The sequence below is a fragment of the Notamacropus eugenii genome, chromosome 5, assembly GCF_028372415.1.
Source record: "Notamacropus eugenii isolate mMacEug1 chromosome 5, mMacEug1.pri_v2, whole genome shotgun sequence".
In the NCBI taxonomy this organism is placed as follows: domain Eukaryota; kingdom Metazoa; phylum Chordata; class Mammalia; order Diprotodontia; family Macropodidae; genus Notamacropus; species Notamacropus eugenii.
In genome coordinates, this window is record NC_092876.1 from 138476524 (window position 1) to 138504089 (window position 27566).

The following is a 27566-nucleotide window of genomic DNA, read 5'->3' on the forward strand; positions in this document are numbered from 1 at the left end:
TTTTCAGAGGAAGAATTTAATGCTATCTATAGTCATATGAAAAAATGCTCTAAATCACTATTGATTAGAGAGATGCAAATCAAAACAACTCTTAGATACCACATCACACCTATCAGATTAGCTACCATGACAAAACAAGAAGATGATAAATGTTGGAGAAGATGTGGGAGAGCTGGAATACTAATTCATTGTTGGTGGAGCTGTGAGCTGATCCAGCCATTCTGGACAGCAATTTGTAACTATGCCCAAAGGGCTGCAAAAATATGCATGCCCTTTGACCCAGCAATACCGCTTCTAGGACTGCATCCCCAAGAGATCACAAAAATGGGAAAGGGTCCCATGTGTACAAAAATATTTATAGCAGCACTCTCTGTAGTGGCCAAAAAATGGAAATCAAGGAGATACCCATCAATTGGGCAATGGCTGGATAAATTGTGGTATATGAATGTAGTGGAATCCTATTGATCTATAAGAAATGATGCACAGGAAGACTTCGGCAAGGACTGGAAAGACTTATATGAACTGATGCTGAGTGAAAGGAGCAGAACCAGGAGAACTTTGTACACAGCAACAACCACAGTGTGTGAGAAATTTTTATGGTAGACTTAGTACCTCATTGTAATGCAAGGACTTAAAAAATTCCCAATGATTTCTTAAGGCAAAATGCCTTCCACATCCAGAGAAAGGACTATGGAATTCTATGGCAGAATGAAGCAGATTATTTTCTTTTATATTATGTTTTTTTTGTTTTATGATTCCTGCCATTCATTTTAATTCTTCTATGCAAAATGACTAAGGTGAAAATGTATTTAATAGGAATGTATGTGTAGAACTTATATAAAGTTGTATGACATTTCAGGGAGGAGTGGGGAGGGAGGAGGGAAGCTGGGAGAGGCAGGGCAAAAAAATCTAAGATATATGAACATGATTATAGAATACTGAAAACAAATTTTAAAAAAGGAGAAAAAGAACAATGCATTAATATCTCATTTTCCCCACATTCCCCTCCAACATTTGTCATTTACCTTTTCTGTCCTATTAGTCAATCTAATAGGTATGAGGTTGTACCTCAAAATTGTTTTAATTTGTATTTATCTAATCAATAGAATATTTTTTCCTATGTTTGTAGTTGCTTTGATTACTTTATCTGAAAACTGACAATTTCTTTTAACCATTTATCATTTGGGGAATCGTCCTTATTTTTATAAATATGGTTCAGTTCTCTTTATCTTTGAGAAATGAGACCTTTATCAGAGAAACATGCTTCAAAAATTTTTTTACAGTTACTATTGCTATTTCTCCCCTATTCTATCATGTCCTCATTTATTCTGTTTTCTGTCCCCTTTCACCCTGTCTCTCTTCAAAAGTGTTTTGCTTCTGACTACTCCTCCCCTAATCTGCCCTCCCTTCTATCACCCCTACCCCTTCTTCAGTTTTCTTCCCTCCCTACTTTCCTGTAGGCTAAAATAGATTTCTATGCCCAATTAAGTGTGTTATTTCTTCTTTGAGCCAATTCTAATGGGAGTAAGGTTCACTCACTGCTCCTCACTCCCCCATTTCCCTTCCACGGTAAGGTATTTGGAGGGATTTGGGTGAGATCTCGGACAAGGCACTGCCTTATTCCACCATCTTGGCTCCACCTCTCCCATACATTCTAAAGGGATGGAGACTGTGGATATGGACCAATCCTATGGTTCCTTTCATACCAGGTACTCCTTGGTGACAAATGTCCTCTACTAATGCAGTTTGGCACCTTCTTTTGAGAACTACAGTTTTAAAGAGTTACCTAAATCACTAAGAGGTTAAGTGACTTATTTAAGATCACACGCTGTGTATCAAAGATGACTTAAACTTGGGTCCTCTTGGCACTGAGACCAGCTTTGTATCCATTATGACACATTGCGTCTCACTTTGAAAAAAATGTTACCTTCTGTTGTTTGTCCTTCGTGCTCAAAGAGAACCGATGACATCTTGATTTCAGGATCAAGGTGTAATATGTCTGCCTATGACTGATCAGTTCAACATGAGCTCAGAAGGCTCTACAACAGGTCAGTCACAAATACTCTTCTTAGATATTTGGGATGGACATATCTCTAGATTTGTGTATCTCGTGTTTCCTTTGCAATTCTGCTTTGCTCATAAAGCACAGCACCTTCTTTGATGCAGACATCCCATGCTGAGCAGTCCTGTGTCAGTGTCTCCTTATCAATACTAAAGTTCTTCAGATAGACCTTGAAAATGTCTTTGTACTACTTCTGACATCTGTGTATGTGTCATATGCGAGTGCTCTGAGGTAGATTATCTAAATACCTCACAAACTCTAAAAGGATCTTTAGCCCCTAGAACAGTGTCAGGCAAATGGCAAGTGTTTGATAAATATTCCTTGATTGATTGATTAATTTATAGGATCCAGTTGCTATATTTCTTTTTATTGCTTATCAGCCTAGCATGGGATTGAACATGTAATTAGTGTGTAATACATTCTTATTGAGGGGCAGCTAGGTGGTACAATGGAATATGGTGCTAGACCTAGTTATGAAGACTCATTTTCCTAAGTTCAAATCTGGCCTCCGATACTTACTAGTTGTGTGACCCTGAGCAAGTTAATAGCTGTTTTCCTCAGTTTTCTCATCTGTAAAAATGTGCTGGAGAAGGAAACAGCAAAGCCATTCATTATATCTTCTAAGAACACACCTAATGGAGTCATGAAGAGAACATGACTAAAGGACAACATATTCTTGTCAAATTGAAATGAAGACCCATTGAAAAGGTAATAACCTGAAACTCAGATCTTTGAGTAGGGAGGTAATATGAGTAGTCTTAAAGGTAAGAAAGCTACCTCTTTAAGTTATGAAAGATTGATCACCTTAAAAAATATGTCATGAATAGCATGGACAAAGTTACAAATGATTGCCTCCAAGACAATATTCAAAAAATACTTTTTTCAGCTGCAAAATATACATCCCTCCAATCATCTTAAAATGTAATGGTTATAAGAACATTATTAATCCTATTCATACAGAAAAAAAAATATTTGGAAAAGAATGGCTCTTTTGCTTTAATTCTAGCTTGGTCTCTTTTTTGCTTCCCTCAAGCAGGCTAATCCTAAAAGAGCTTAGTGATATTTATCAATGTGGTACTAACTGCATCTTTATAGAGTTTTGCTGAAATTATAATGTATATAAATACAGTACTTTAGGGAAATGAAGTTTTCTGATAATATTTCCAGAGCAGTGGGAAAATGAGAATCTATTTTTCCCAGCAGTTCCGGGAAGTAAAGAGTTCAAATAAATAGTGAAAGGATTTTGTTGGTTTTTTTTCTATCCTGCTCTGATCAATGTCAGCATAGAAGAATCTCTCTAGAGGAATGTCCCAGGGAGTAATCTTTGATTTTATTATTATTATTACTGCTAATAATAGTAATAACTGACATTCACATAGCATGTGAAGGTTTTCAAAGCACTTCATATACATGACCTCATTTGATCCTCCCAATATCCCTGTGAATTAAATGATACAGATATTATTATCCATATTTTATAAATGAAAAAATTGAGGCTGACAGAGGTCAAGGAAATTGTCCAGAATCACACAGCTATTAAAAGTCTGAGTCAAGCACTCTGTCTTATATGCAATACTCCTTGTCAGTGATTCAGATGAAGGCATAGATGTCATACTTATCAAATTAACATATGACATGAAGGCATTAAGGACTAGCTAACACGATGAAAGACAGAATTAGGATCTAAAAAGACCCTATCCTTGACAAGATATGAAAGTTTGCCAAATATAACAGGATGAAATTGTATTGGGATGAATATAAAATTCTACAGCAAGAGTCAAACATTTAATCTTATAAATATAGACTTGGGGAGACATGGAAAGGCAATGATTTCTGTATGACAGTCTGAGGATTTTGTAGATCTAACTGCAAGCTCAGTCTGATTCAGTCACATAATGTGTAAGCCAAAAGGGGCAGTGGGGTTTCAGTTTGTATTTAAGTGAAGCACAGGTGATAATCTCAACATACTTTCCCCTGGTCAAGTAACATCTGTATTATTTACATTCACTTCTAGGCATCACATTTTAGGAAGGATTTTGAGAACATAGAGTGTTATTGGAGATGGCCTACCAAGATGGTGAGATTGCTGGTGTTGATTCTAATATGTTGTTTGTCCTTTGTTCTCAAAGAGGGCCATAAAATCAGGAAGGTGATGCCATGACTTGCAAGTGAATTGTATTTAAGTGGGCAGGGGGGGGGGGGGGGGGGGAGGAGGCACTGGGAAAGATCACCAGCCTCATTTTCTCTTCCAGAGCCATTTGGGTCCAGTGGTCAGATATAGATCAGAATGACTGGAGATGGCCCTGGATGATTCTAATATAAGGGTGAGATGAAAGAACATGGGATGTTTAGCTCAGGGAAGAAGCAACTTAGGGGTGATATGACAAGCATTTTCAAGCGCTTGAACATCTGTCTTTTGGAAGAAGAATTATTTCTAGCTTGCATTTTCTTAAAGGAGTGGATGGAATACTGGGCCTGGAATCAGGAAGATCTGAGTTCAGATCTGGTCTCAGACACTTAGTAGCTCTGTGATTCTGAGCAAGTCACTGAACCTCTGTTTGCCTAAATGCACTGGAGAAGAAATGGTAAATCACTCCAATATCATTGCCAAGAAAATCACATAGACAATATGGTCCATGAGGTCACATGACTGTTTAACAAAATGACTTTCAGGAAAAAAAATTCACCTATGACATACTAGTAGGTTTAATTTGGATTATTACAATTTTTTCCATCACTTTTTAAGTCTATGCAATCAACAAAATAAGAAATAAAGCCCCGGTTTGGAGCATTTGCTAATTTCTGAAGGGTAGATTCTCACACTGAAAATTTAACAATGTTCTTATGATCAGACCCCAAACCCTGCCCCCCAGTACTTGTCCACTGCTGTGGGTCCATGCTGCCTGAGTGTTCCCCACTCTGATCAGCAATTAGTTGTCTCTATATGTCCTTCTTCTCTTTCCTGAGTTTTCAGCCTTCCTGTCCTACCCCATTCTTTGTGCCATTCTGTAACTGACTCTGTACTCTTTTTTGCTTTATTAAAATGTAATTGATTCATTATTCTCCACTTGTTTCCAGTATGATCTTTCCCAGTGAACATTCAAAGAACTGGGTTTGTTTGCTCCAATCCAACCAACCCTTTTGTGGTCCCTTTTCTTAAGTCATAAGCCAGATTCCCAGGCAAGGACTTAATTTGTCAATAGCCAAATTTACCATGAGGTAAGCATGGACCATGAACTCAGGCTAAAAAGCAAGAGCTGATAAAGAAACCCTATGTCTCTCTAGATAGGGACTCCACCTTCTTCTGTGGTTTGGTTTTAATAGAACACACCTCAAGAGTTTTTAACACGGTTCCCAGCACATGGGTGATGTCTACCACAGGCATGTGAAGATGTCCCCAGGCACAATGGACATATGAGAGCTGTGAAGACATTGAAGACACCAAGGTGATCGACTGCATCAGGGCCATCCCGAGTCATGTGATGTTCAGTCATGCCACTGGACTTCTATGACTCAGGAAGAGAGAGTGAGGCTGATGAATGTGCTACTCTGCTTCACTTAACTCCAATGCATGAGCAAGTCAAGATAACAACAGTGATGTCATTGGTCTTCTTTGAGAATAAAGGATAAACAACAAGCCCAGCATACAATAAACATTAGGTAAATATTTGTTGATTGATTGGTTGAATGTGCAGTAATCACATAGAAAGATTTTACTTATTGTAAATAAAGATTCTTAACAATAAGGGATGATGGAAGAGGAATGAGCTGCCTGATAGGGTCATAAGTTTCTTTTCCTGAGGGTATTCAAGCAAAGACTGGATGACTATGTCACAGGTATTACAAAGAGGCTCCTTATGCAATTATTGGTCAGAGTAGGTGGATTCTGAAGTCTCTACCAACTCTGAAAGTTGAAAATTCTATGATTCTACCACAAATATTCTCTGTTAATCAGTCAATAAAGATTTATTAAGCACTTAGTGTGTGCCAGGCACTGTGCTAAGTGCTAATACAAAAAGAAGGAAAAGATATTCCCTGTCCTCAGGGAGCTTACAATCCAGTTGGTTGGTTGGTTGTTGTCCTTTATTCTAGAAGAGGGCCAAAATGATATTGTTATATTAGAGTTAAGTTACAGTGTGTCCAACTGTGGCTGAGCAGACCAACATGAGCTCAGAATGTTCTACCACAGGTTAGGTACAAATAGTCTATATGAACATTTGGGGTGTATTCTTTAAATTTGCACATCTATTGAGTTACTTCAATTCTGTTTTGCTCGTAGAGCACAACACTTTCTTTGATGTGGATAAGCCATGCTGGGTGGTCCTTTGCCAGCATCTACCATGTCACACAGTCAATTCTTGGTGGGAAGGATGGCATCATGGATTTAGAGCTGAAAGAGGTCTTAGAGTCATTGAGTCCAACTCTCTCATTTTATAGATAAGAAAATTTATCTGTAAAGGCACAGAGAAATTCAGTGAATTGCCCAGGAGTCTAATCTGTATCTTAGGTTGGATATTAACTTGTCTTCTTAACTCCTTTACATAACACTCCCCTAGGATACTTACCATGAAATCTTGATCTATTGGAAAGGGATCCTTAAGATAAGCGGAAGAGTTCTCTATTGAAAGTTAGGAGGCCATAAAAATGAAGGGATTGCACTCTCTAATGCCTAAGGCCTTGTCCTGGGCTAAGCTTACATGTCTTTATGATATAAATTCTAGGAGTAGTTCTGACCCACTCATCTCTCTGGGACTCAGTTTCCTCACTTATAAAATTGAGGGTGGAACTAAAGGAATAATTTCCTTAACTGCTGTGGGAACATGGAATGGGAATACTTTTGAACAGCGGCTCTACAGTAGAATTTACTGCGGTGAAGTTTCCTTTCTTAGATTTTTTCTTAAAATAATGGAAAGCCATTCTCCTATATTGTTTACAAATCTCAGAACCTCTCTGAAGGAAGTGTGGCAGAAACCCATTGAAGTTCCTCCTCCATTTTAATTATATATAGGTCATCCTATCTGAATTTTAATTTGAATGCATCCGCTGTGCGAATAATAAAGTGGGAAATATCTGTGAAGAAGGAAGAGAGGCAGTTTGTCCTCATTGTTTCTCATTAAGTTTGTGAAATATATGAATGCAAAGGAATGGTAATCACATTTTAGATAAAAAGTTAAAACTTTTGAAATTAAAGAGTATGAAAAAAATACAGTATGTGACTATATCCCCTCCCCTAGAAATCTGACAAAGCAGATTCTGAGATTTGAGGATAAGCTCAATTCAAAACTCACTTTTGATGTTCTTTACGAAGTATTCCATCCACTGACGGACTGTGGAGTCTCCCAGGATATAAATGAGCTTCCCCTTCAAACAAACATTCATTTGGGTCTCAATGTGGAAATGTGACAAATTGCAGGAGACCAGATTCCATGCATTATTCCAGACATAGCCAGTGGGAATTGGGGACCACATCCCGGGTTTGCATTTCTTTTTTAATGCCATAGTTTGATCTGTCAATAGAAAACATTAATAACGACAGGGTGCCTGGCCCAAGTCAAGACCTTAAATACTGCTGCCTCTTACTTTAGAAGAATTTGGGTCTCATTTGTTTACAGGCCCTGGAAACTCTCCTTTGAACTTTCCCCTGAATTCTCTTTGAATTTTCTCACATGGTAAAGTCTCTGGCATTCACCCAGGCATCAATCCACCCTGGTAATGCTTTCATTATAGCCTATGCCCAATCTCCCAATTCTCTATCTTTCCTAACCTAGTCCAGCCCTCCATTATCTGTTACTCCCAGATTGCCCCTTGCTACTTCCCACCCTTAATCCTATCTAAGCCCCATTATTTCCTTGGTCACTTGGTCCAGGTCCCCGGCATTCCCTTCCTTTCTCTGTTACCTACCTCAACCTACTGGTCACTCCCATGCAGATCTTTTCCCTATAAAAAGAGTCAGTCTACCTAGGCAAGGATTTTTAGAATCGCACCCACGGTCAATCTAACAAACCTTATCTTTGGCTGAAAGAAAGCTTGAGTTGGATTCATTCAGGCAGGCCCTGTTTGTAGCTATTTTGGGATCCCAGTACCCCTAAACCTCAATTACAGTAACTAAAATGTCAAAGAAACAAAATCATTCTAGAAATATTGATCGTTCTGGCTTAAATTCATTTGTATGCTGAGCCACAAATAATTTTGTGAGTTCATTAAAATTGTCAGATGACTCTCTAAGATCAAACATTATAATCTCTACCTTAGTTGATGAGATTAAAAAGAAATGTCTTAATTTTAATATGAGGGTACACTTCCAGATTTTTGTTAGCTAGGTGTAGTGGCTGTGATTGAAGGGATGTTAGCCTACCCTTAGTAGGGAAAGGTAGAAGTGGCTACTGTCACTGTTGTTTGCCCTTCATTCTTGAAGAAGACCAATTACCCAGGAAGGTAATGTCTTGACATGCAAGTGAATTGGATTTAAGTGAGGCAGGGCTGTTCAGAGTCTTCAGCCTCACTCTTTCCTCCAGAGACATCAGGGACCAGTGGCAAGATATAGGTCAAGATGGCTAGTGATAGCCCAGATGTATTAGGAGAACTTGGCCTTTTTTAAGCTAAGGTCTTTCCCAGGTCTCAGTTTGTGTGAGGCAATGATCATTAGGGATTAAAGGCTAGGTAAGAACTGAAAAAACTGAAAAAAAATGGCTACTTTTCCTTCACAAAGAATCAGTCTGGTCAAAATAGAAACAATTATTATTTACATTCTCTCTGAGACATCAAAACCCAAATAATGAGCAAGTAAGGTTTGAACTGGGACCCATTATTGGCCAATCAGTGCATGCCAGAGTCATTTGGTTTTAAAGGCATAGTAGCTCCATTTGAATTATAATGAGCTTTATCAAACCCTGGTTTTCCATAGCTACATTTCAAGAAATCATAAATGAAAACCATATGAGACAAAAGAGTTAATTGTCCCAGTTTTACAAAAAATGATAAATAAATGGGGAAGGAACTCTCAACTCCAAGATTCTTTGAGAAGTCTATAGAAGTGATCAAAATTTATATTCCTTTGGACAGAGCACCCACATGTGAGGGTATGATTCCTCACATTGACAGAGGAAGAGAAGGAGGAAGAAGAGGAAATAGCAACATTGCCCAGCTGGAACCAGTCAATTGGCTACCGCTACTCACAAATTATTTGTCCTGCATTCTCAAAGAGAACTACACTTGGCTAGCTGGACTTAGGATCAATCAAGCAACAGGCATTTCTTAAACATCTGCTATAAGCTATAGGGCAGCTAAGTGCTTCAGTAGATGGGCCTGGAGTCAGGGAGACCTGAATTCAAATCTGACTTCATACACTTTTGTTAACTGTGTGATCCTGGATAAGTCACTTAACCTTGCTTGCTTCAGTTTCTTAATCCATAAAATGAGTTGGAAAAGAAAAGGGCAAAGAACTCCAGCAACTCTGCCAAGAAAACCCCAAATGGGATCACAGTGAGCTGGACAGGACTGAAATGACTCACCATATGCTAGGCACTGTGCTAGATGCTGAGGATACAAATAAAATTAATTAAATAGTTCATTTTTTGGAAGGAGCTTACACCCTAATGAGAAAAGACAATAAAATAACATACAAGGGAATACTAAACCATCTAAAGGGAATAAATACAAATAAATATAAAGCATTTGGATGCAAATGTAGATTGTGGAAGAGAGCATGATCAGATTGGGAGAGGGGATGTGTCAGGAAAAGCTTTATGTAGAAAATGGTGATTGAGTCAGGTTTGGAGGAAGAGAAAGACTCCTGGAGGTCTATGTGAGAAGAGAGTGCATTCCAGCAATGAGAGATGGCAAATGCAAAAGCCCCAGAAATGAGAGAGAATAGCATGTGCTTTGACTCTCTGTGTAGGTCATACTAGTGGGCATTTGGCTGGGAGACTAAGCAGGAGACTACTGAGATCATCAAGTTAGGAGGTAGTACTGAATTAAGATGGTGACTATGTCAGTAGAGAGAAAGGATTGGAGATGAGAGAGATTGTGATGGTAGAAGTAGCCATCTTTGGCAGCTTATTGAATATGACTGTGGAGTGAGGGAGATGGAAGAGTTCAGATTAATGCTTACAGACCCGAGATTAGAAGGATGGTGGTGCTTTGGACAATACAATGAAGTTTAAGAAAGGAAAGGATTTTTGGGGAAAGATAATGAGTTCTACTTTGGACATGCTGAATATGTCTCTGAGACATCCAATTTGAAAGTCTGATAGAAAATTTTAGGCTCCACATAAGGAAAAGGCAGCATAAGAATGGGCAATGATCAAATATGTGGTGGAATTACTTGGGAAATAATGGGTTGCCCCTCACTGGAGATCATCAGTCAGAGGCTAATTAACTTCTCAGAAATATTAGAAAAGGTTCAGGTATAACTTGGAGCAGAAGACCTCTGAAGCATCTTCCAACCTTGAGAGGCTGTAATGTTTATTTTAAGAGAATACTCCAAGGTAGGAATGACCTTGATGTTTCAATAAAAATGACTTATTTTAACTATTCAATGAAAATATTTTATTAATATTGATTGAAAACATTTGCTAATACACAGAAAGTGGATCAATTAATAACTTATTTATAAGCAATGTATTAATTAATAATGTTAATTAATAAACATTTATAAAGTGCCTACTGATGAGTTTAGGGTGCACATCAAGAATGTTGGGGTACACCTGAAATGATGAAACATAGACGTTCTGGTCCTATAGTCCTGAAAGAATTCACTTGGATAGTCTCCAAGTTAAAGAAAGGCATTTATTAGGATGATGCACCCAAGCAAGCCTTGTTCCCACATGAGAGAAACAGCCTTGGTGACAGGCACTGCTACCCTAAGGGAGCAGAGTGGACCCTTTTACCTGTAGGAGGCAAAGACAGTTTTGGGGATTAGGTGCTTGGTTTAAATACAATTTTATGGAAGAGGGGGAAAGGGGACAAGAAAATTGGAGGAGCAAGCATGGCTCCAAAATGCCTGGGATATCAAGGCATCTCCAGGTGCTTTTGTCATACTGATAAGCAAAGAGAATAGGAAAGGAGACGGGAAGAGTTGTTCTGAAATTGGAAGTTCTTTACATAGTGTTCTTTGATCACTTTTCTGGCTGGTCACACCCTGCATCTTATCTCATATCTCACATTCTGCAACCTGCTTCCTCATCTGCCTCAATAATTTTTTTCTGCTTCATCACCTATTACATGCCAAGCACTGAGCTAAGCATTGGGGATATAAAAAGAGATACTATCTACCCTCAAGGAGCTTACAAACTAATGGGGGAGAAAACCTGCAGATACATGGATACAAAGCAAGTTATATACTTTATAAATAGGAAATAACTAACAGAAGGAAGGCACTGGAATTAAGAGGAGTTGAAGAAAGCTTCTATAGAAGGTGGAACTTTAGTTGGGACTTAAAGGAAACCAGGGAGCTTACTAATGGAAACAGAAAAGAAAGAGGGCTCCAGGCATGTGGTAAAACCAGAGAAAATACTCACAGCCCAGAGATGGAGTGTCTTGTTCACAAAATAACCAGGAGGTCAGAGTCACTGGATTAAAGAGCATGTGTCTGATAGAAACGTATATGAAGACTGAAAAGGTAGGAGGGAGCTAGATTATAAGGACTTTAAAAGCCAAATAGAGCATTTTGTCTTTGCTCCTGGAGGAAATAAGGACCTCAAGCTTATTGAGTAAAGGGATAACATGATCAGACCTGAATTTTAAGAGAATCACTTCAGTGACTGAATGGAGGATGGATTAGAGTCAGAGTAGGCAAAAATTCAAAGCAGACAGACTCACCAGCAGCTTATCACAATAGTCCAGGTGGTGATAAAGGCCTACACCAGAGTGGTTATGATGGGGTGCTTGTGCTTGGACCCCAATTCCAAGATAGCATTTCTCTCTAGCCTCAAAACACTATTCCTGACAGTTTTCTCTTCAGTCCAAGGATCCTATGTCTAGCAATAACTCATGAATGGGCCCCAGTAAGACAAACTACCTTTCCCCACAATTATTCATGAATGGACAAACTATCTTTCTCCATCACAAGAACAAGCTGACCTCTAAAGAAATTTTCTTACAAAAACAGAACCATCTCATAGTCACAGAATTATCATGCATTGTTTTTCAAAGTTATCATATTCAATCCAGAGGTCAAGTGATAGACATCACCTCTCAAAACTATCTTGCTACAGACATAACAAACCAAAAATATACCTCTGAGAAACCCCTTCCCCTGGTTTCCAGTAGTGAATAACACCAGTAAGTAAGGTTGTAATTAGATGATCCTAATTAGCATATTTCCAGATAATCCACTACTTTTACTGTGTAAGCTTTAGCATCATTCCTGTTAAATTGTAAGTTCTTTGAGGAACAGTAGAACACTAAGGAGAGCTCCTTAAGGAGCTCTGCCTGCCACATTGGCATTACAATAAGCCTTTGCCACCTTGACTTAAAGAAGACTTGAGTCTATGAATTCATTCCAGATAACCCTGTTCAGGACTCTGGTCTTTGAGGGGAGTGGGTGTGTCCCTGAACTTCTCAAATCTCATCAATTACAATGGTGGAGGAGAGAAGGGGACATATTCAAGAGATATTACAAAGGTGAAATTGACAGGCAACAGCTTGGATATGGCAGGTGAGAGGATAGGAAGGAATCCAAAATGATGCCTGCATTGCAAGACTGAGGGACTGGGAAGATGGTGTTGTCCTCTACAATAACAGGGAAATTGCAGGGAGGGGGTTTAGGAGGAAAGATAATGAGTGTTATTTTGGGCATTTTTAATGTCATATTTAAGATGGTTACTGGAAATCCAGTTCAAGAAATCTGAAAGGCATTTGGAGATGAAAGATTGGGGGTAAGGAGGGAAATTGGGGCAGGAATGGTAGATTTAAAACTTATCAGCATAGAGATTGTAATTAGGTCCATGGGAGTTGATGATTTCACCAAGTAAAGCAGTATAGAAGAAGAAGAGAAGAAGTACCAAGACAGAACCCTGAGGGACACCTATGGTTAAAGGGCATGATCTAAATGAGGATACAACAAAGGAAAAAAGAGAAGCAATCAGATAGATAGGGGAAAACCAGGAGAGAGTTGCATCCTGAATTCGATATCTTCCATCTCAAACTCAGGGAATGTATGCTTATTGTTGTAGTAATTCTGATTGAGAGGGTTGACATTTAAAAAGAATACTTACTGTCACACACTGAGACACTGATGGGATCAAATTTTTTCAAAATCTCTACACCTGTGTTGGACCTTAAAAAGAAAGGAACAGAAATTACTCAACTGGCAGACCGGAATTCAAAGAGTTAAAAAAAAGAGAGACTAAGTCAACTCATTTGCCTGAGCAAATCTGGAGTGTGGAGAGAGAAGTTAAAATCTTTGGAAATGGCAGCCACCGTTGCAGGCCATGTACTAAATATTTTTTGTAGTAGAAGGGCAATTATTGCCTGTATGATAAATTCATTTCTAAAATGGTTTTAGATCCACATTTCTACATGAGAAGACATCTTCATCAGAATACATAAATACAAATTCATGGTCCTTAACTCTTTTTCCAGTATATTGGCTCACAGAGACAGGACTGTTTTTGAAGAATTTATTTACCTGATAAAGAGACTTTTCTCTAGGTTGCTAAGATAAGTGACTTGCTTATTCTTAGATTTCAGCTGAACCAGAGCATCACAGGACACTTGGGGAGGTTTCAGGCAGAAGAAGGCTTCTTGATCTCGAGGGTCTAAGTACTGGCACAGTTCAGCAGTTGTGTTTAGAAGCAGGCCACATTCACTGAAGACTTGGGATGTACCATTGGCAAACTGCCCTGTGAAAATCACCCTGTCATAGCCCCTATTCCTTGCTCTCCAGAGCGCAGACACTCCTTCACTAGGATGCATGAGCAGAAGAGACACAGAGACTCTGCCCTCCCAGAGTAAAGTGAAGCTGACAAGGTAGGTGCCATTGTTGAAGTCAGTCACTCTTCCAGAAGCCCCTGCCTTCAGATGTGGGGAAGAAATCCTGGCCCTTAAGAAGTCCCCTCCATATGTTTTTCTTTGTCCTGAGTAGTCTCTCACCTCTAGGTGAATATCTAGCTGATCACCTCTGCAGTAGGTGGCCTTAGGATTGATGATTTTGGCCACACTGTGGGCTGCACTTGTGGTGGTGTTGATATGGGAGAATGGCCTGTGTGGAATGAGCTTGTCTAGCTCTTTCTTGATTTTATTTATTTTTAGGTCAGTGTTTGTTTGGTTGATTGATGATTTAGGACACAAGGGTTTCGTGGAAGCATCCCAGTAATACACAGAGATGGGAAAGTCCAGTCTAGGCCAGAACTGAAATAATAAAAATATGACTTACTATGTGCAGAACCCAGAACGTTTTTCTAAATCTGTATGTTCGTTTGTTGGTAAGTTTGCATGTTTGAACGCATAACCTGTTGCTACTATTGATCCATTATACCATAGAGCAAGATAGGCAGCAGGACAGTGGTTGAAAAGCAAGAGATAGGAAGAGAAAGAGGGAGAAGAGGGGAGGAGAAGGGAAGGGAGAAGAAGAGAGAGGAAGAGAGAGGGAGGAGAGGAGAGGAAGAGAAGGGGGGAGGGGAGAGAACTAGGTGAATACTCATGGTTAGGGGATTGGATATGGATAATGATCCATCAAAGGAACTGAGAAATGGTTTATCAAACATCTAGAAAGAGAACCAAGAAATGGGAAAAAAACCACCATGAAAACTCAAGGAGGAGAGTATAATGGGGAAGAATGTCAAAAGCTAAAGGGAGGTCAGAAAGAATGAAGGCTAAGGAAAGGTCATGCAATTCAGCAATGAACAGATGAGTAGCAAACATGGAAAGAGCAACTTCCTCTGAGATTGGGATAAGAATCCAGAGTGCTAGGGACTGAAAAGTGATTGGGAGGTGGGAAAGTTAAGACTAGGAGGGTAGCTGGCTTTTCCTAAGGACTTGCAACATATCAGAGGAGAAATGTGTGATGATACCTTGAAGGTGAGAGAGTTGGTTACAGTTCAATGATGAGGAAGATCTAGGCATGTTCCTAAGCAGCATGGAAGGAACTAGCTCATAACAAGGTGTTTAAGTTGGGCAGATGTGCATTGGCTCAAAGGAGGAGATTCAGTTTTTGGGTGGAGCCAAAAGAACATTCTGCAAGAGTGTTCATAGGATGACAACAGCATGAATCATATTTTTATCAAGCTCGCCAAATCAATCAACAAACATTTATTAGACTTTTACTAGGACTATGTACTAGGCTCTACACTAAATCCTGGAAGTAACTCACACAAAAAAATAAATAGTCCCTTCATACAAAGAACTTACATATGAGTGGTGAAGACAACCTATATGAATCAGTACATATGAAAGAAACCAAAAGTAGATGAAAAATAGCCTTAGAAGGAATGGTATGAGCAGCTATGGGTGCAGGGGAAGACTATTCTAGGGCTAGTGACATATGAGTTCTCTTTTTTTAAAATCATTTTTACTTTATTTTCAGGTCTGCATTCTTTCCACCCACCTCCATTCCCCCTTCTATTGAGAAAGCAATTATGCCTCAATTATGCCTCAGAATCCAGTACCTCTCTTTCTGGAGGTGGGCAGCATGTTTCATCATGAGTCCTCTGGAATTGTGGTTGATCATTGGATTGAGGAGTTTCAAAGTCTTTCAAAATTATTTGTATGTATAATATTGCCATTATAGTATAAATTGATTGATTGATTGATTCTGTTGGGCTTAAAGGAAACCAGGAAATCTAAGAATCAGAGGTAGGGAATAAGAGCAAGAAACATGCAATATGGAAAGGTAGATAAAGCTCTGAGCATGAGGAATACGAAGTAGGCCATTGTATCAAAGGATATGACATTAATGACTAAGGAGGAACAAAAGTTGGATGCAACTTCCATGTGTTGCTCACTCCTTCATGGAGGCTTATACTAGATCCTCCAAAGAGAAGCAAGCATGAATAGTGAAGATCAGAAGAGTAAAAGCAATCCTATAATTGCTTTTATCCCTCACATTCTGGATACTACACCAGTTCCAGGGTAACTTGGATATGTATGTATATGCATATATATGTATATTTATGTACACACGTGTGCCTATATATGTATGCACATACAGATATGTATTATGTGTATATACGTAAATATGTATAGAGAGAGCTATGTGACTTGAAGGCTTTCTTTCCATTTCCCCTTTTTTAAAAACATATTTTTCCTCAAATTCTGACTGGAAAAAAGGAGAGGGTCATGAAAAGATGATTTGAGGTACAGAACAGGGAAGAAGATGGAGCTCATGAAGAACGGCTTTGATTTTCTCAGTAAAGTAAGAGAAAAGGTCCTCAAGCTAAGGAGGAAGGGGTGGGTAGGGGGAGAAAAGGAGAAATGATGTAAGAGGTTGGAGAAGTCCTGCACTAGGAATCAGAAAGCTGTATTCTGGTCTGAGCTCTGTTGTTGATGAGCTGCACAACCCTCAACAAGTTATTAAATATCTTTGGGCATCACCTTCCCTACCTGTAAAAAGAAGGGGTTGGATTATTGTGATTCTTTACAACTATAAAATTCAATGATCCCATTATTCTTTATAGTTATTCCTTGTGCATTTTCCATGAGCTTCTAACTCCAAGGTCCTCTTGAAGGAGGAAACTCATCATTTGCCGCTCTATCCAGCTTCACAAATTGTCCAAACAGATGCTTATTAGTTTCATTCTAAATCTCCTTTATTAGCAGGACAACTTTTAAAAAGCTCCATAAAAGCCCAAAGTATTGCTGTTGTCTCCATACTTGTTACTTTTTTTAAGCCCATAGGCAGCCCTCTGGACTTTTCATGGCCAGATATGTGTTAGCTTTCTATGTTTTTCTCTCCTGGAAATCAATTTAAAACGTGGGACACTCTGCCTTGAAGAGCAGTCATTGGGTCTTCCTGCAAGTTATCCTTGAAGTTCAAGATGGGCTTATGACATGGGGAATAAAATGAGCTGCCAAAATAAGACCTACTTCCAGGCTCTGTATAAACTTCATAGTTAGTAGCCCTTTTGAAAGTTATGTGTGTGGCACTTCTTGTGGTGGCCAAAAACTGGAAATCAAGGTGATGCTCATCAATTGGGGAATGGCTGAATAAATTATGGTATGTGAACGTAATGGAATACTATTGCTCTATAAGAAATGATGAACAGGAAGACTTCAGAGAGGCCTGGAAAGACTTATATGATCTGATGCTGAGCGAAAGGAGCAGAACCAGGAGAACAATGACCACAGTGTGAGAGATTTTTCTGGTAGACTTGGAACTTCATTGCAATGCAAGGATTTAAAAAAAATGCCCAATGGTCTTTTAAGGCAAAATGCCTTCCACATCCAGAGAAAGAACTATGGAATTCAATCACAGAATGTAACAGATCATTTTCTTTTGTATTACATATTTGTTTGTTATATGATTTCTCCCATTTGTTTTAATTCTTCTACGCATCATGACTATAGTTAAAATGTATTTAATAGGAATGTATGTGTAGAACCTATACAAAAATGTATGCCCTCTTGGGGAGGAAGGGGAAAAATATCTAAGTTACATGGTAGTGATTGTAGAACACTGAAAATCAATAAAATTAATAAAAAAAAGAAAGTTGTGTATGACACACACATATTATATATGGAGAGAGAGATGGACAGACAGAGAGACAGACAGAGAGCACAGGGTGAGTTGAATAGGAAGGGATCATATCTAAAAAGATAAAACTAAGGGGTGAGAGAGGAATATATTGGGAGGAGAAAGGGAAAAATGGAATGGGGCAAATTATCTCTCATAAAAGAGGCAAGAAAAAACTTTCTCAATGGAGGAGAAAAGGGGGGAGGTGAGAGGGAAAAAGTGAAGCTTACTCTCATCACATTTGGCTCAAGGAAGGAATAACATGCACACTCAATTTAGTATGAAAACCCATCTTACACTACAGGAAAGCAGGGGAGAAGGAGATAAGTTGGGGTGGGAATGATGGAATGGAGGGCAAGTGGGAGGACAGAGCAATTAGAAGTAAACACTCTTGGGGAGGAACAAGGTCAAAAGAGAGAATAGAAGAAATGGGGGCAGAATAGGACGGAGGGAAATATAATTAGTCTTACACAACATGACTACTATAGAAGTCATTTGCAAAACTACACATATATAGTGTTTATTGAATTGCTTGCCCTCTGAGTGGGGATGGGTGAGGAGGGAGGAAGGAAGAGAAATTGGAACTCAAAGTTTTGTGGAAATGAATGTTGAAAACTTAAAATAGGTAAATAAACAACAAAAAAAGAAAGTTATGTGTGTGTTTTTTAAAGGAAAACCTAGAGTCATTTAGTAGCCAAAGATAAAAATACCACTGTCATATGTTTTATTTTTATTTGTTTTGAGAGAGAATGTGTTGCTGGGAATTAAAAACACTGTTTACCTTTGAGAAGTTTTTAGAAGCTATCACAATGATCAGTGCAGCTAATACATACATCATCATTACCAGTATTTTCCAAGCAGTCAGGTTTGAAGCCCTATGAGAGATGATCATAAAAAAAATGCAAAGAATAACAAAAAGGTCGTTGCTTTATGCTTGATTACTATCATTTTTAACAGCGCTCTAATTCTTAGAATTCTGTTCTTTGCTCCTTTCAAGCTTTTCCCTTTTTTTGACCCTGAAAAAGTGTTACCAGCACTTTGCATACAGGAAAACATGAAACATGAAAAGCCTACCTATCTCTCTATAAGGAATTACTAATACAATCTTGTTCAGGGAATGGACCTTACTTCCTGGGGAATTTTCCCCACCCCTAATTATAATGGATATCTCTTCCTGCCCCTCTTCCCTTCAGGTCACCAAGGACTCCATAAGCAAACCAAGAAAAAAAAAAAAGCATTTTTCATGATCATTTTAATTAAACCAAGTGGCAATTTTTAAAAAGTATTTCTTTCCCTCTTTCCTGCTTGGGCCTGTCCCCTTTACTAAGAATCTCAGAAGTAGAAACGTGAGCAGAAGCCACGTAGTTTAACCTGACTACAAATGATCTTTACAAGATCCTCATTACGTTGGCATCCATCCATCTTTTAAAAAACCCTCACGAGAGGGAACCCATTATACACAGACAACTCAAAACAATTTTGGATAACTAATCATCATGAAATTTTTACTTACATTGAAGAGAAATCTCTCCCTCTGCAACGTCTACTTTTTACCTCCAGATAAGTTCTTCAAAGCCACAACAGCATAAGATCGTCTTTCAAGCATTCACTATGTTTCATTCTCAATAATTCATCTGGGGATCCACCCTCCTGCGCTGTACTTCCTGATTTACTCTGACTGGTTAAAGGTTGTTTGTTTTGTTTTGTTTTTAGCCTCCTCACAAACCATATTCTACTTCTGGCTAACTTCCTCTCTTTCCTCTCTGTCTCTGTCCAACCTCTCTCTGTCTCTGTCTCTGTCTCTGTCTCTGTCTCTGTCTCTGTCTCTGTCTCTGGTCTCTCTCTCTCTCTCTCTCTCTCTCTCTCAACAGTCACTGTATTTGTGGTTTTCAGTTATTGTCATCTTTCTTTAACTGTTTTATCCGCTGTCTGTGAGAACTATGGTAATCTACCAGGAAGGAGTTGGGGTTAAGTGACTTGCCCAAGGTCACACAGCTAGTGAGTGTCAAGTGTCTGAGGTAATATTTGAACTCAGGTCCTCCTGACTCCTGCACTGGTGCTCTATCCACTGCACCACCTAGCTGCCCCAACCAGGAAGGAAATACAATTTAGAAGCCCTCTGTGACTCTCTCTCAACCATTTTTGATAGGTTGTTCTTTTCTAAATCCTTAAGTGAAAGAAACCAGACCTGAATCCTATATCCTATGAAACCCAGCTCTTCTTTAGCTTGAACCAGCTGTTTTCTTTTCTTTTTAGAGAATGCTTCAATCTGTGTTCAAAGTGTATCAGTTCTCTCTCTGGAGGTAGATAGCATTTTTCATCATGGGTCCTTTGGAATTGTTTTGGATCAGAGTAGCTAAGTTTTTCACAGCTGATCATCCTTACAATATTGGCATTACTAAATATATAATATTCTACTGCTTGAGCTCACTTCATTTCATGTAAATCAGTTCATGTAAATATTTCCAGGTTTTTTTGAACACATTCCCCTCATCATTTCTTATAGCCCAATAATTATCACAATCATATAAAACAACTTGTTTAACCATTTTCCAGTTGATGGGTACCCCCTCTTCATTTCCAAAACTTTGCCACCACAAAAAGAGCCACTATAAATATTTTCCTACATATAGATCCTTTTCCGATTTCTTTGGGATACAGACCTAGTGGTGGTATTGCTGTGTCAAAGGGTATGACTAGTCTTAAAGCCCTTTGGGTATAGTTCCAAATTGTTCACCAGAATAGTTGCATCAGTTCACAATTCCATCAATAACACATTAGTGTTCCAATTTTTCCACATCCCCCCAACATTTTCCATTTTCCTTTTCTGTAATGTTAGTCAATCTGGTAGTTGTGAGACGGTATCTCAGAGTTGTTTTAATTTGTATTTTTCTAATTAATAGTGATTTAAAACATTTTTCATGTGACTATTGATAGTCTTAATTTCTCCTTCTGAAAACTAACTGTTCATATCCTTTGACCATTTATCAACTGGCTAATCAAATGACTCTTATTTTTATTAATTCAGTTCAGTTCCCAAGAAAGGAGATTTTTCTCACTGAAATGTTGTAAAATGTTTGCCCAGTTTCCTGCTTTTCTTCTCATTTTGGTTTTATTAATTTTGTTTGCGCAAAACATTTTCAATTTAAAGTAACCAAAATTGCCCATTTTATTTCCCACAATCCTTTCTATCTCTTGCTTGGTGATTAACTCTTTCCTTGTCCAAAGATCTGACAAGTACATTTTTCCATGCTCCCCCAATTTGCCTATTATATCACCTTTAATGTCTAAATTACATATTTTAACTTCATCTCAGTATATGGTGTGAGATGGTCTCTGTCTATTTTCTTACTCTTACTCTTACTCTTGTGCATCCCATAAATTTTGGTAGGTTGTTTCATTATTCTCATTCTCTTTAGTGAAATTATTGATTGTTTATATGATTTTTTATTTAATCCATTCATTCATTAAGGTTATGATATTTGCTCTCCAATTAGTGGTTCTTCCAGGGTGTTTTATTGAATGTAATTTTATAGCACTCTAAAAGAGGTGCATTTAATATTTCTACTTTCTGCATTTCTTTGGAAGGTTCTCATGCCCCAGCATATGGTCAATTTTTGAATTGTGAAGGGGCATTGTATAGCTGAGAAAAAGGCATATTTCTTTTTCCATACAAGCAGTTTTCTCCAGAGGTCTGTCACATCTAATTTTTCTAAGATTCTATTCATCTCCTTAACTTGTTTCTTGTGTATTTTACGGTTTGATTTATCTAGCTCCAAAATGGAAACATTTAAACTTGTATAGTTTTACTATTTCTTCCTGTAATTCAAAAGTTTTCCTTTAAGAATTTGGATATTACGCCATTTGGTGAATACATATTTAGTATTCATATTACTTCACTGCCTATGGTGCCTTTCCTTGATTATATTTTAAAATTAGGTCTATTTTTGCTTTTGCTTTGTCCAAGATCACGATTGTAACTCCTACATTTCAACTTTAGCTGATGCATAATAGATTATGCTTCAGCCTCTTATTTTTTTTTTTTTTTGGTATCTAATGCTAATGATATTAAAGATCTTCCCCATGCATTAATGGGCTCGCCCATTAAGGAAAGTTTGATTAGGGAAGACCCACATCTTGTGTTAGTTTCTAATGCACTGGTTCTCAAGGGTTGTGATGCCTTCTGGCTCTGAAAAAAACTCACTGAGGTGAATTATTACTTTGGGGCTTACTAATTGGAAATGTTTATCTAGGCAGCCACTAAGGAACCCCTTGGCTTTGAAAACCCAGATGTTGGTGCTTCTATCTCTGGTAACTATGTATGTATGTAATGGGCAGACAGTTGGATCTATCTGTTGATCTGTGATGTATATATTGCTTAAGGGCACGCAGCTGGAAGCCCTGTCTGTTGATCAGTATTTCTTCGCATTTTCTCTGAAGTTCAGGGTGCTGACTTTTCCCCTTGAACTAAGTGAATGATGTACGTGCTTAATTAAAGTGATTATTGACCCCTCAAAAGTTGCCTTTCCTTTTAGAAAAGCAGATCAAAGAACCTGTGATAGCAAGCTCTCCTCTGTATGTCAGGGTGCTTGCTTTTACAGTGTGTCCCTCTGATTCATGTTTTTTTTAAAACAGCCTATTTTTGGATTCTGGTTTCTTATCCATTCTGTTATCCACTTCTGTTTTATGGTTGAGTCCATCCCATTCATATTCAGAGTTATGATTACTAATGGTACATTTTCCTCCATTCTATTTTTTCTGTTCACCCTTCCCTCTCTATTTTTATCCTGCCCCTCCTCCAAACTCTGTTTTTCTTGTAACTACTGCCTTCCTTCATCTATGCCCTGCTTTTATCACCCTCTCCATTTTCTTATCTTTGCCCCTTCCTCTAATACTTCCCTGTTGGATATGAATGAAATCTTTTGCTATTTGGCCAATTTTAAAAGTATTGTTTTCTTTGATATTTGTGTGAGTGTGTGTGTATGTGTGTGTGTGTGTGCCTCTTTTACCATGCAATGAATTGTCTTTTCACAATTTTTTCCCTTCACTTTTATTTCTTTACCTAAGTTTTACACTACCACTCTGATTTTTAAAAGCTTTTTTTAGTTCTTTCCAGAATTCTTGTTCAACCTACTCAAATCATTTTTTTCCCTTTGAGACTTTGTTTGTAGCTATTTAGACATCATTGTCTTCTTCTAGTTTGTGTTAATCTTCCCTATTGCCATAGTAGCTTTTGAAGGTGAGGTTTTTTGTTATTGTTGTTTGCTCATTTTTCTAGCCTATTGTTTAACTTTGTACTTTGCATTAAAGTTGGATTTTATTCTTGGGTTGAGGGGTGAGGAAGAAACACTGTCCTAAGCTTCAGAATTTTCTACACTACTTTTTTCTGTCAGGGTCTTTTGTAATTCTCAGAGAAGTTTCAGACATCCACAGTAAAACCAGCTGAACACCACATGTTACTGATAGCTTTGGAATGATATGTGGACATGTTAAGTTTAAAGTTTCACTGACAACTTTGAGATGATGTTACGTTAATGTACTAACCTCAAGGTGGCACAAATAGATATCAGAATCTCTTTGAACCATATAAAAATGAGACCTCAAACTCCATTCTCCCAGCACTGCTCCAGTCTTCAGGTCCTTAGTCTGAGTACTCGCAACTCTAATTCATGGTTATGTGAATGTTTTTCTGTGTCTCTTCCCTGTCTTATCCTCTTGCTCACTACTACCTGCCTTCTTCCACCACCCTGTTCAGACTCCATGCCATTTGCCTTTGTACTCCTTTTTGCTTCTTATCTCTCTATTTTCTGTGTGGTTCACCCCTGCATCCGTTATGCCTTATTGAAAAATGAGTGCGACCTCACTTCCTACTGCCATCATGGTATTTCCTGATGAGTAACCAAATAACTGGGTGTGTCTACCTCATTTCATGATTTCATAAATTAACTGTTCAACAAAAATACCATTAAAATGATGAGTCCAAGTATGAAGAAGACTAAAAGAGTAGACCTAGAAATAATCATGTGATCCCACTGACTAGAGACCAGAGGTGCTGGGCTTTGACATTTTGATCTCTCCCTAACCTGATAATTCTGTAACTAATGGCCCATTCTTTGGCCCTCTACCCTAACCATACCAGTAGCAAACAAATAACCATTTGTCTGTATATATTAGTCCTGTTTTGTCACATTACTCATTTTTAGTTTTTACTGCTCCAGAGTGAGTTATCTTTGCACAAGCTCTTTATGCTCAAATAAATCTCATGATATAAGAACTGTTTCTTCCTCATCATGGAATTAAAACTTTACCAACCCATCTGATAAAAATGAATCATGGTTTCATTGATATTTTTCTTAACAATCCCTTCACTATAACTTAGTAGCACTCGATTAATCACAAAATCACAGAGTTACAGGGAATATTGGTGACCATTTAATAAAAATATTTAAAGTACAACTCTTTCCTAGAATTTGTTTGGTGGTTTGGGTTTTTTTTGAAATTTGGTCATCCACCTTTCATTTTTAAAATTTTATTCATTTTATTCTGAACTTAAGAAATTAAAAAATAGTTTCTAACACATAGTAGACTAGAAAGAAATAAAAAGATGATTACACATGAAACTGCAAATCTATTATGTACAATTAGTTAGTCCTTTTAAATATATAATAAAGTTACATAAATTTCTTTTTTTTCTTTTTCCTCTACCTCCCTCCTACCCTAGAGATGCCTATCATTAGACATTAATGTCTAATGATATACACTAATGATATACACTATATCTATATAATGATATACACTAATATGTATATGTGTGTGTATATATGTATGTGTGTATGTGTAAGTGTGTGTATGTATATCCATATAGATAGATAGATAGATAGATAGATAGATAGATAGATAGATAGATAGATAGATATGTATACATACAAAATCATTTAATATATATTTCTATTTAGCAGTTCTTTTTCTGGATGCAGATAGCATCTTCCTTCATAGGTACTTTGTAGTTAATTTGGGTATTTACAATAGAGACAATCAGAAGAAATCTGAAGAAAAATTCCAGAATGAGGTTTGGTCCTCTGAAGAGTAAACACTTCCAGGCTAGGGTCAGCTTAAACCACAAGCAACAAGCCCTGGGTTAGATAGACTGAGATGCTACCTCAGCTTCAACCACAGGAACTTTTACCCCCAAGACAATGAAGGGAGTTGGGTGACTGAGCCAGGGAGGATAGAGAGAATTTTAGCTGACAAGGAATGCCAGATCCAGTTGTGCTCTGGAGATATGGCCAGGGATGAGAAGGAACCAGTAGATGGTCATTGAGTACAGAAGCAGTGGGGTGGAGATATTGCTGGCTGTGGGCACTTACAGGAGGCTAGAGGTCTTGATTTGAGTTCCAGAAAAGAAGAGAGAACTGAAAGAGGATCTGAGACCAGAGGCATCATCCTCCATACCTCAGGACTAGAGGTGATAACTGACACACATCCCCATAATTTCCAGCTCTTGGCCATCACAAAGAGAGCTGCCATAAACATTTTAAAAAATACATAGATTCTTTTCCTTTTGCCCTGATCATCTTTAGAAAAAGACTTACTAGAGGGAGGAGCCAAGATGGTGGAGTAGAAAGATACACATACACTTAGCTTTTACCCCACAGCCCATAAAATACCTGTTAAAGAAGAACTCTCAAGAAATTCTAGAGCAGCAGAAGCCACAGAACAATGGAATGGAGGAGATTTCTGTTCCAGAGAGACCTGAAAAACTGAAGAGAAAGGTCTGTTGCACACTGGACAGCAGAGTAGAGCCCAGCCCCACCTTGGCCACGCAGCACTGAGAGGAGCAGATTGGAGAAGGCTTCAGGGGCAGAATCTCCATCAGCAGCACAGATCCCTCAACTCACAGGCACCAAAGGTCAGTGAGAGGGTCTTCTCGGTTGACCAAGAGGGCAGCAGGGTGTCCCCATAACTCAGGGCCCCTCAGGAGGCAGCAGCAGAGGCAGCAGCAGATAGGGGCTCGCAAAGCAGGCAGTCCCCTCATCTATTGTTGAAGGTCTCCTCGCAAACCCCCTGAGGGAACTGAGCTCCATGTGTCTGCCCTGCCCCGACCTGAGCAGCTGAACTTAATCTCACACTGAATAGCAGCCCTGCCCCCACCTAAAACCCCTAAGGTTTGGGAGCAGCACATTTGAATCTCAACCCCCAAGCACTGGCTGGGAGGAACTGGAGGCCAGGTGGTTGTGGAGAGGAAACTCAGAAGTCAAGTAACTGGCTGGGAAAATGCCCAAAAAAGGGGAAAAAAGTAAGACCATAGAAGGTTACTTTCTTGGGGAACAGATGTCTCCCCCATCCTTTCAGATGAAGAAGAATGAAGTATACTGTCAGAGAAAGTCAAGGCCTCTGTCTCCAAAGGGAACTTAAACCGGACTCAGGTAATAGAAGACCTTAAAAAACAAGTTAGCAGCTTTCTAAAGGAGAACCAAAATATGCTGAGGAAAATAACAGCTTTAAAAAAAGGCTAACTCAATTGGAAAAAGAGGTCCAAAAAGCCAACAAGGAGAAGGAGGTTTTAAAAAGCAGAACTAGCCAAATGGAGGAGAAGGTTCAAAAGCTCACCAAACACAATAATTTGTTGAAAGAGAGAATTGAGTTCAGGGAAACGAATGACTGTGAGTTAAGCCAAGAAGTTAGTAAACAAAACCAAAAATTTGAAAAAATAGAAGATAATGTGAAACAACTCATTGGAAAAACAACTGACCTGGAAAATAAATCCAGGAGAAATAATTTAAAAATTATTGGACTACCTGAAAGCCAGGATCAAAAAAAGAGCCTAGACATTATCTTCCATGAAATTATCAAGGAAAACTGCCCTGATGTTATAGAATCAGAGGGCAAAATGGATATTGAAAGAATACTTTGATCACCTCCTGAAAGAAACCTAAATAGAGAAACTCCTAGGAATATTGTGTCCAAATTTCAGAGTTCCCAGATCAAGGAGAAAATACTGCAAGCAGCTAGAAAGAAACAATTTGAGTACTATGGAAATACAATTTGGATAACACAGGATCTGGCAGCTTCAACATTAAGAGATCGAAGGGCTTGGAGTGGGATATTTCAGAAGCCAAAGGAACTGGGATTGAAGCCAAGAATTACCTACCCAACAAATCTGAATATAATACTTCAAGGGAAAAAATGGTCATTCAGTGATATAGTCGAATTTCAAGATTTCATGTTGAGGAAAAGACTAGATCTGAATTTAAAAATTTGACTTCCCAAGACAAGAATCAAGAGAAGCATGAAAAGGTCAACAGAAAAGAAAAATCATAAAAGATTCTCTAAAGCTGAACTGTTTACTTTACTACATGGAAAGAAAATATTTATAAGAATTGAGTCTTTTTTCAGTATTTGGGTAGTTGGAGAGATTGTACATACACTCACACATATACACATAGATAGACAGAGAGTACAGGGTGTGTTGTATCAGAAGAGATGATATGCACACAAAAAAAATAAAATAAAAATTAAGGGGTGAAGGAGGAAAATTCTGGGAAGAGAAAGGGAGTAATGGAATGGGGCAGGCTATAACTCATAAAAGAGATAAGAAAAATCTTATTCAGTGGAGGAGATAAGGAAGAAAGGGAGAAGGGGAAAAATAAAACTACTCTCCCCATGTGTGGCTGAAGGAGGGAATAACATGCTCACTAAATTTGATATAAAAATTTATACACACCACAGGAAAGTAGGAGAGGAGGTGACAAGTGGAGTGAGGAGAATATTAGAAGGGAGGGCAAATGGGAGAAGGGAGTCACTAGAAATAAACACTTTCAAGAAGGGACAAGG

At 38.4% G+C, this 27566-nt stretch overlaps 1 protein-coding gene across 4 annotated transcripts in view; it reads right to left on the minus strand.

The window, feature by feature from the left end:
- LOC140505241 (NXPE family member 4-like) overlaps positions 1-19504 on the minus strand; it is a 35356-nt gene extending 15852 nt beyond the window's left edge. Inside the window, exons 1-5 of one of the 4 annotated variants that reach the window (XM_072611040.1) lie at positions 19246-19504; positions 18514-18607; positions 13692-14413; positions 13279-13340; positions 7351-7569 (exon numbers count right to left, since the gene is read on the minus strand). In XM_072611040.1, the coding sequence (XP_072467141.1) occupies positions 7351-7569; positions 13279-13340; positions 13692-14413; positions 18514-18607; positions 19246-19247 (1099 nt within the window). In that variant the 5' untranslated portion in view covers positions 19248-19504. Of the gene's footprint in view, positions 1-7350; positions 7570-13278; positions 13341-13691; positions 14414-18513; positions 18896-19245 lie in introns of those variants that run through there. The other 3 variants (XM_072611042.1, XM_072611041.1, XM_072611043.1) reach the window with 3 other exon arrangements.
- Positions 19505-27566: the final 8062 nt, after the last annotated feature.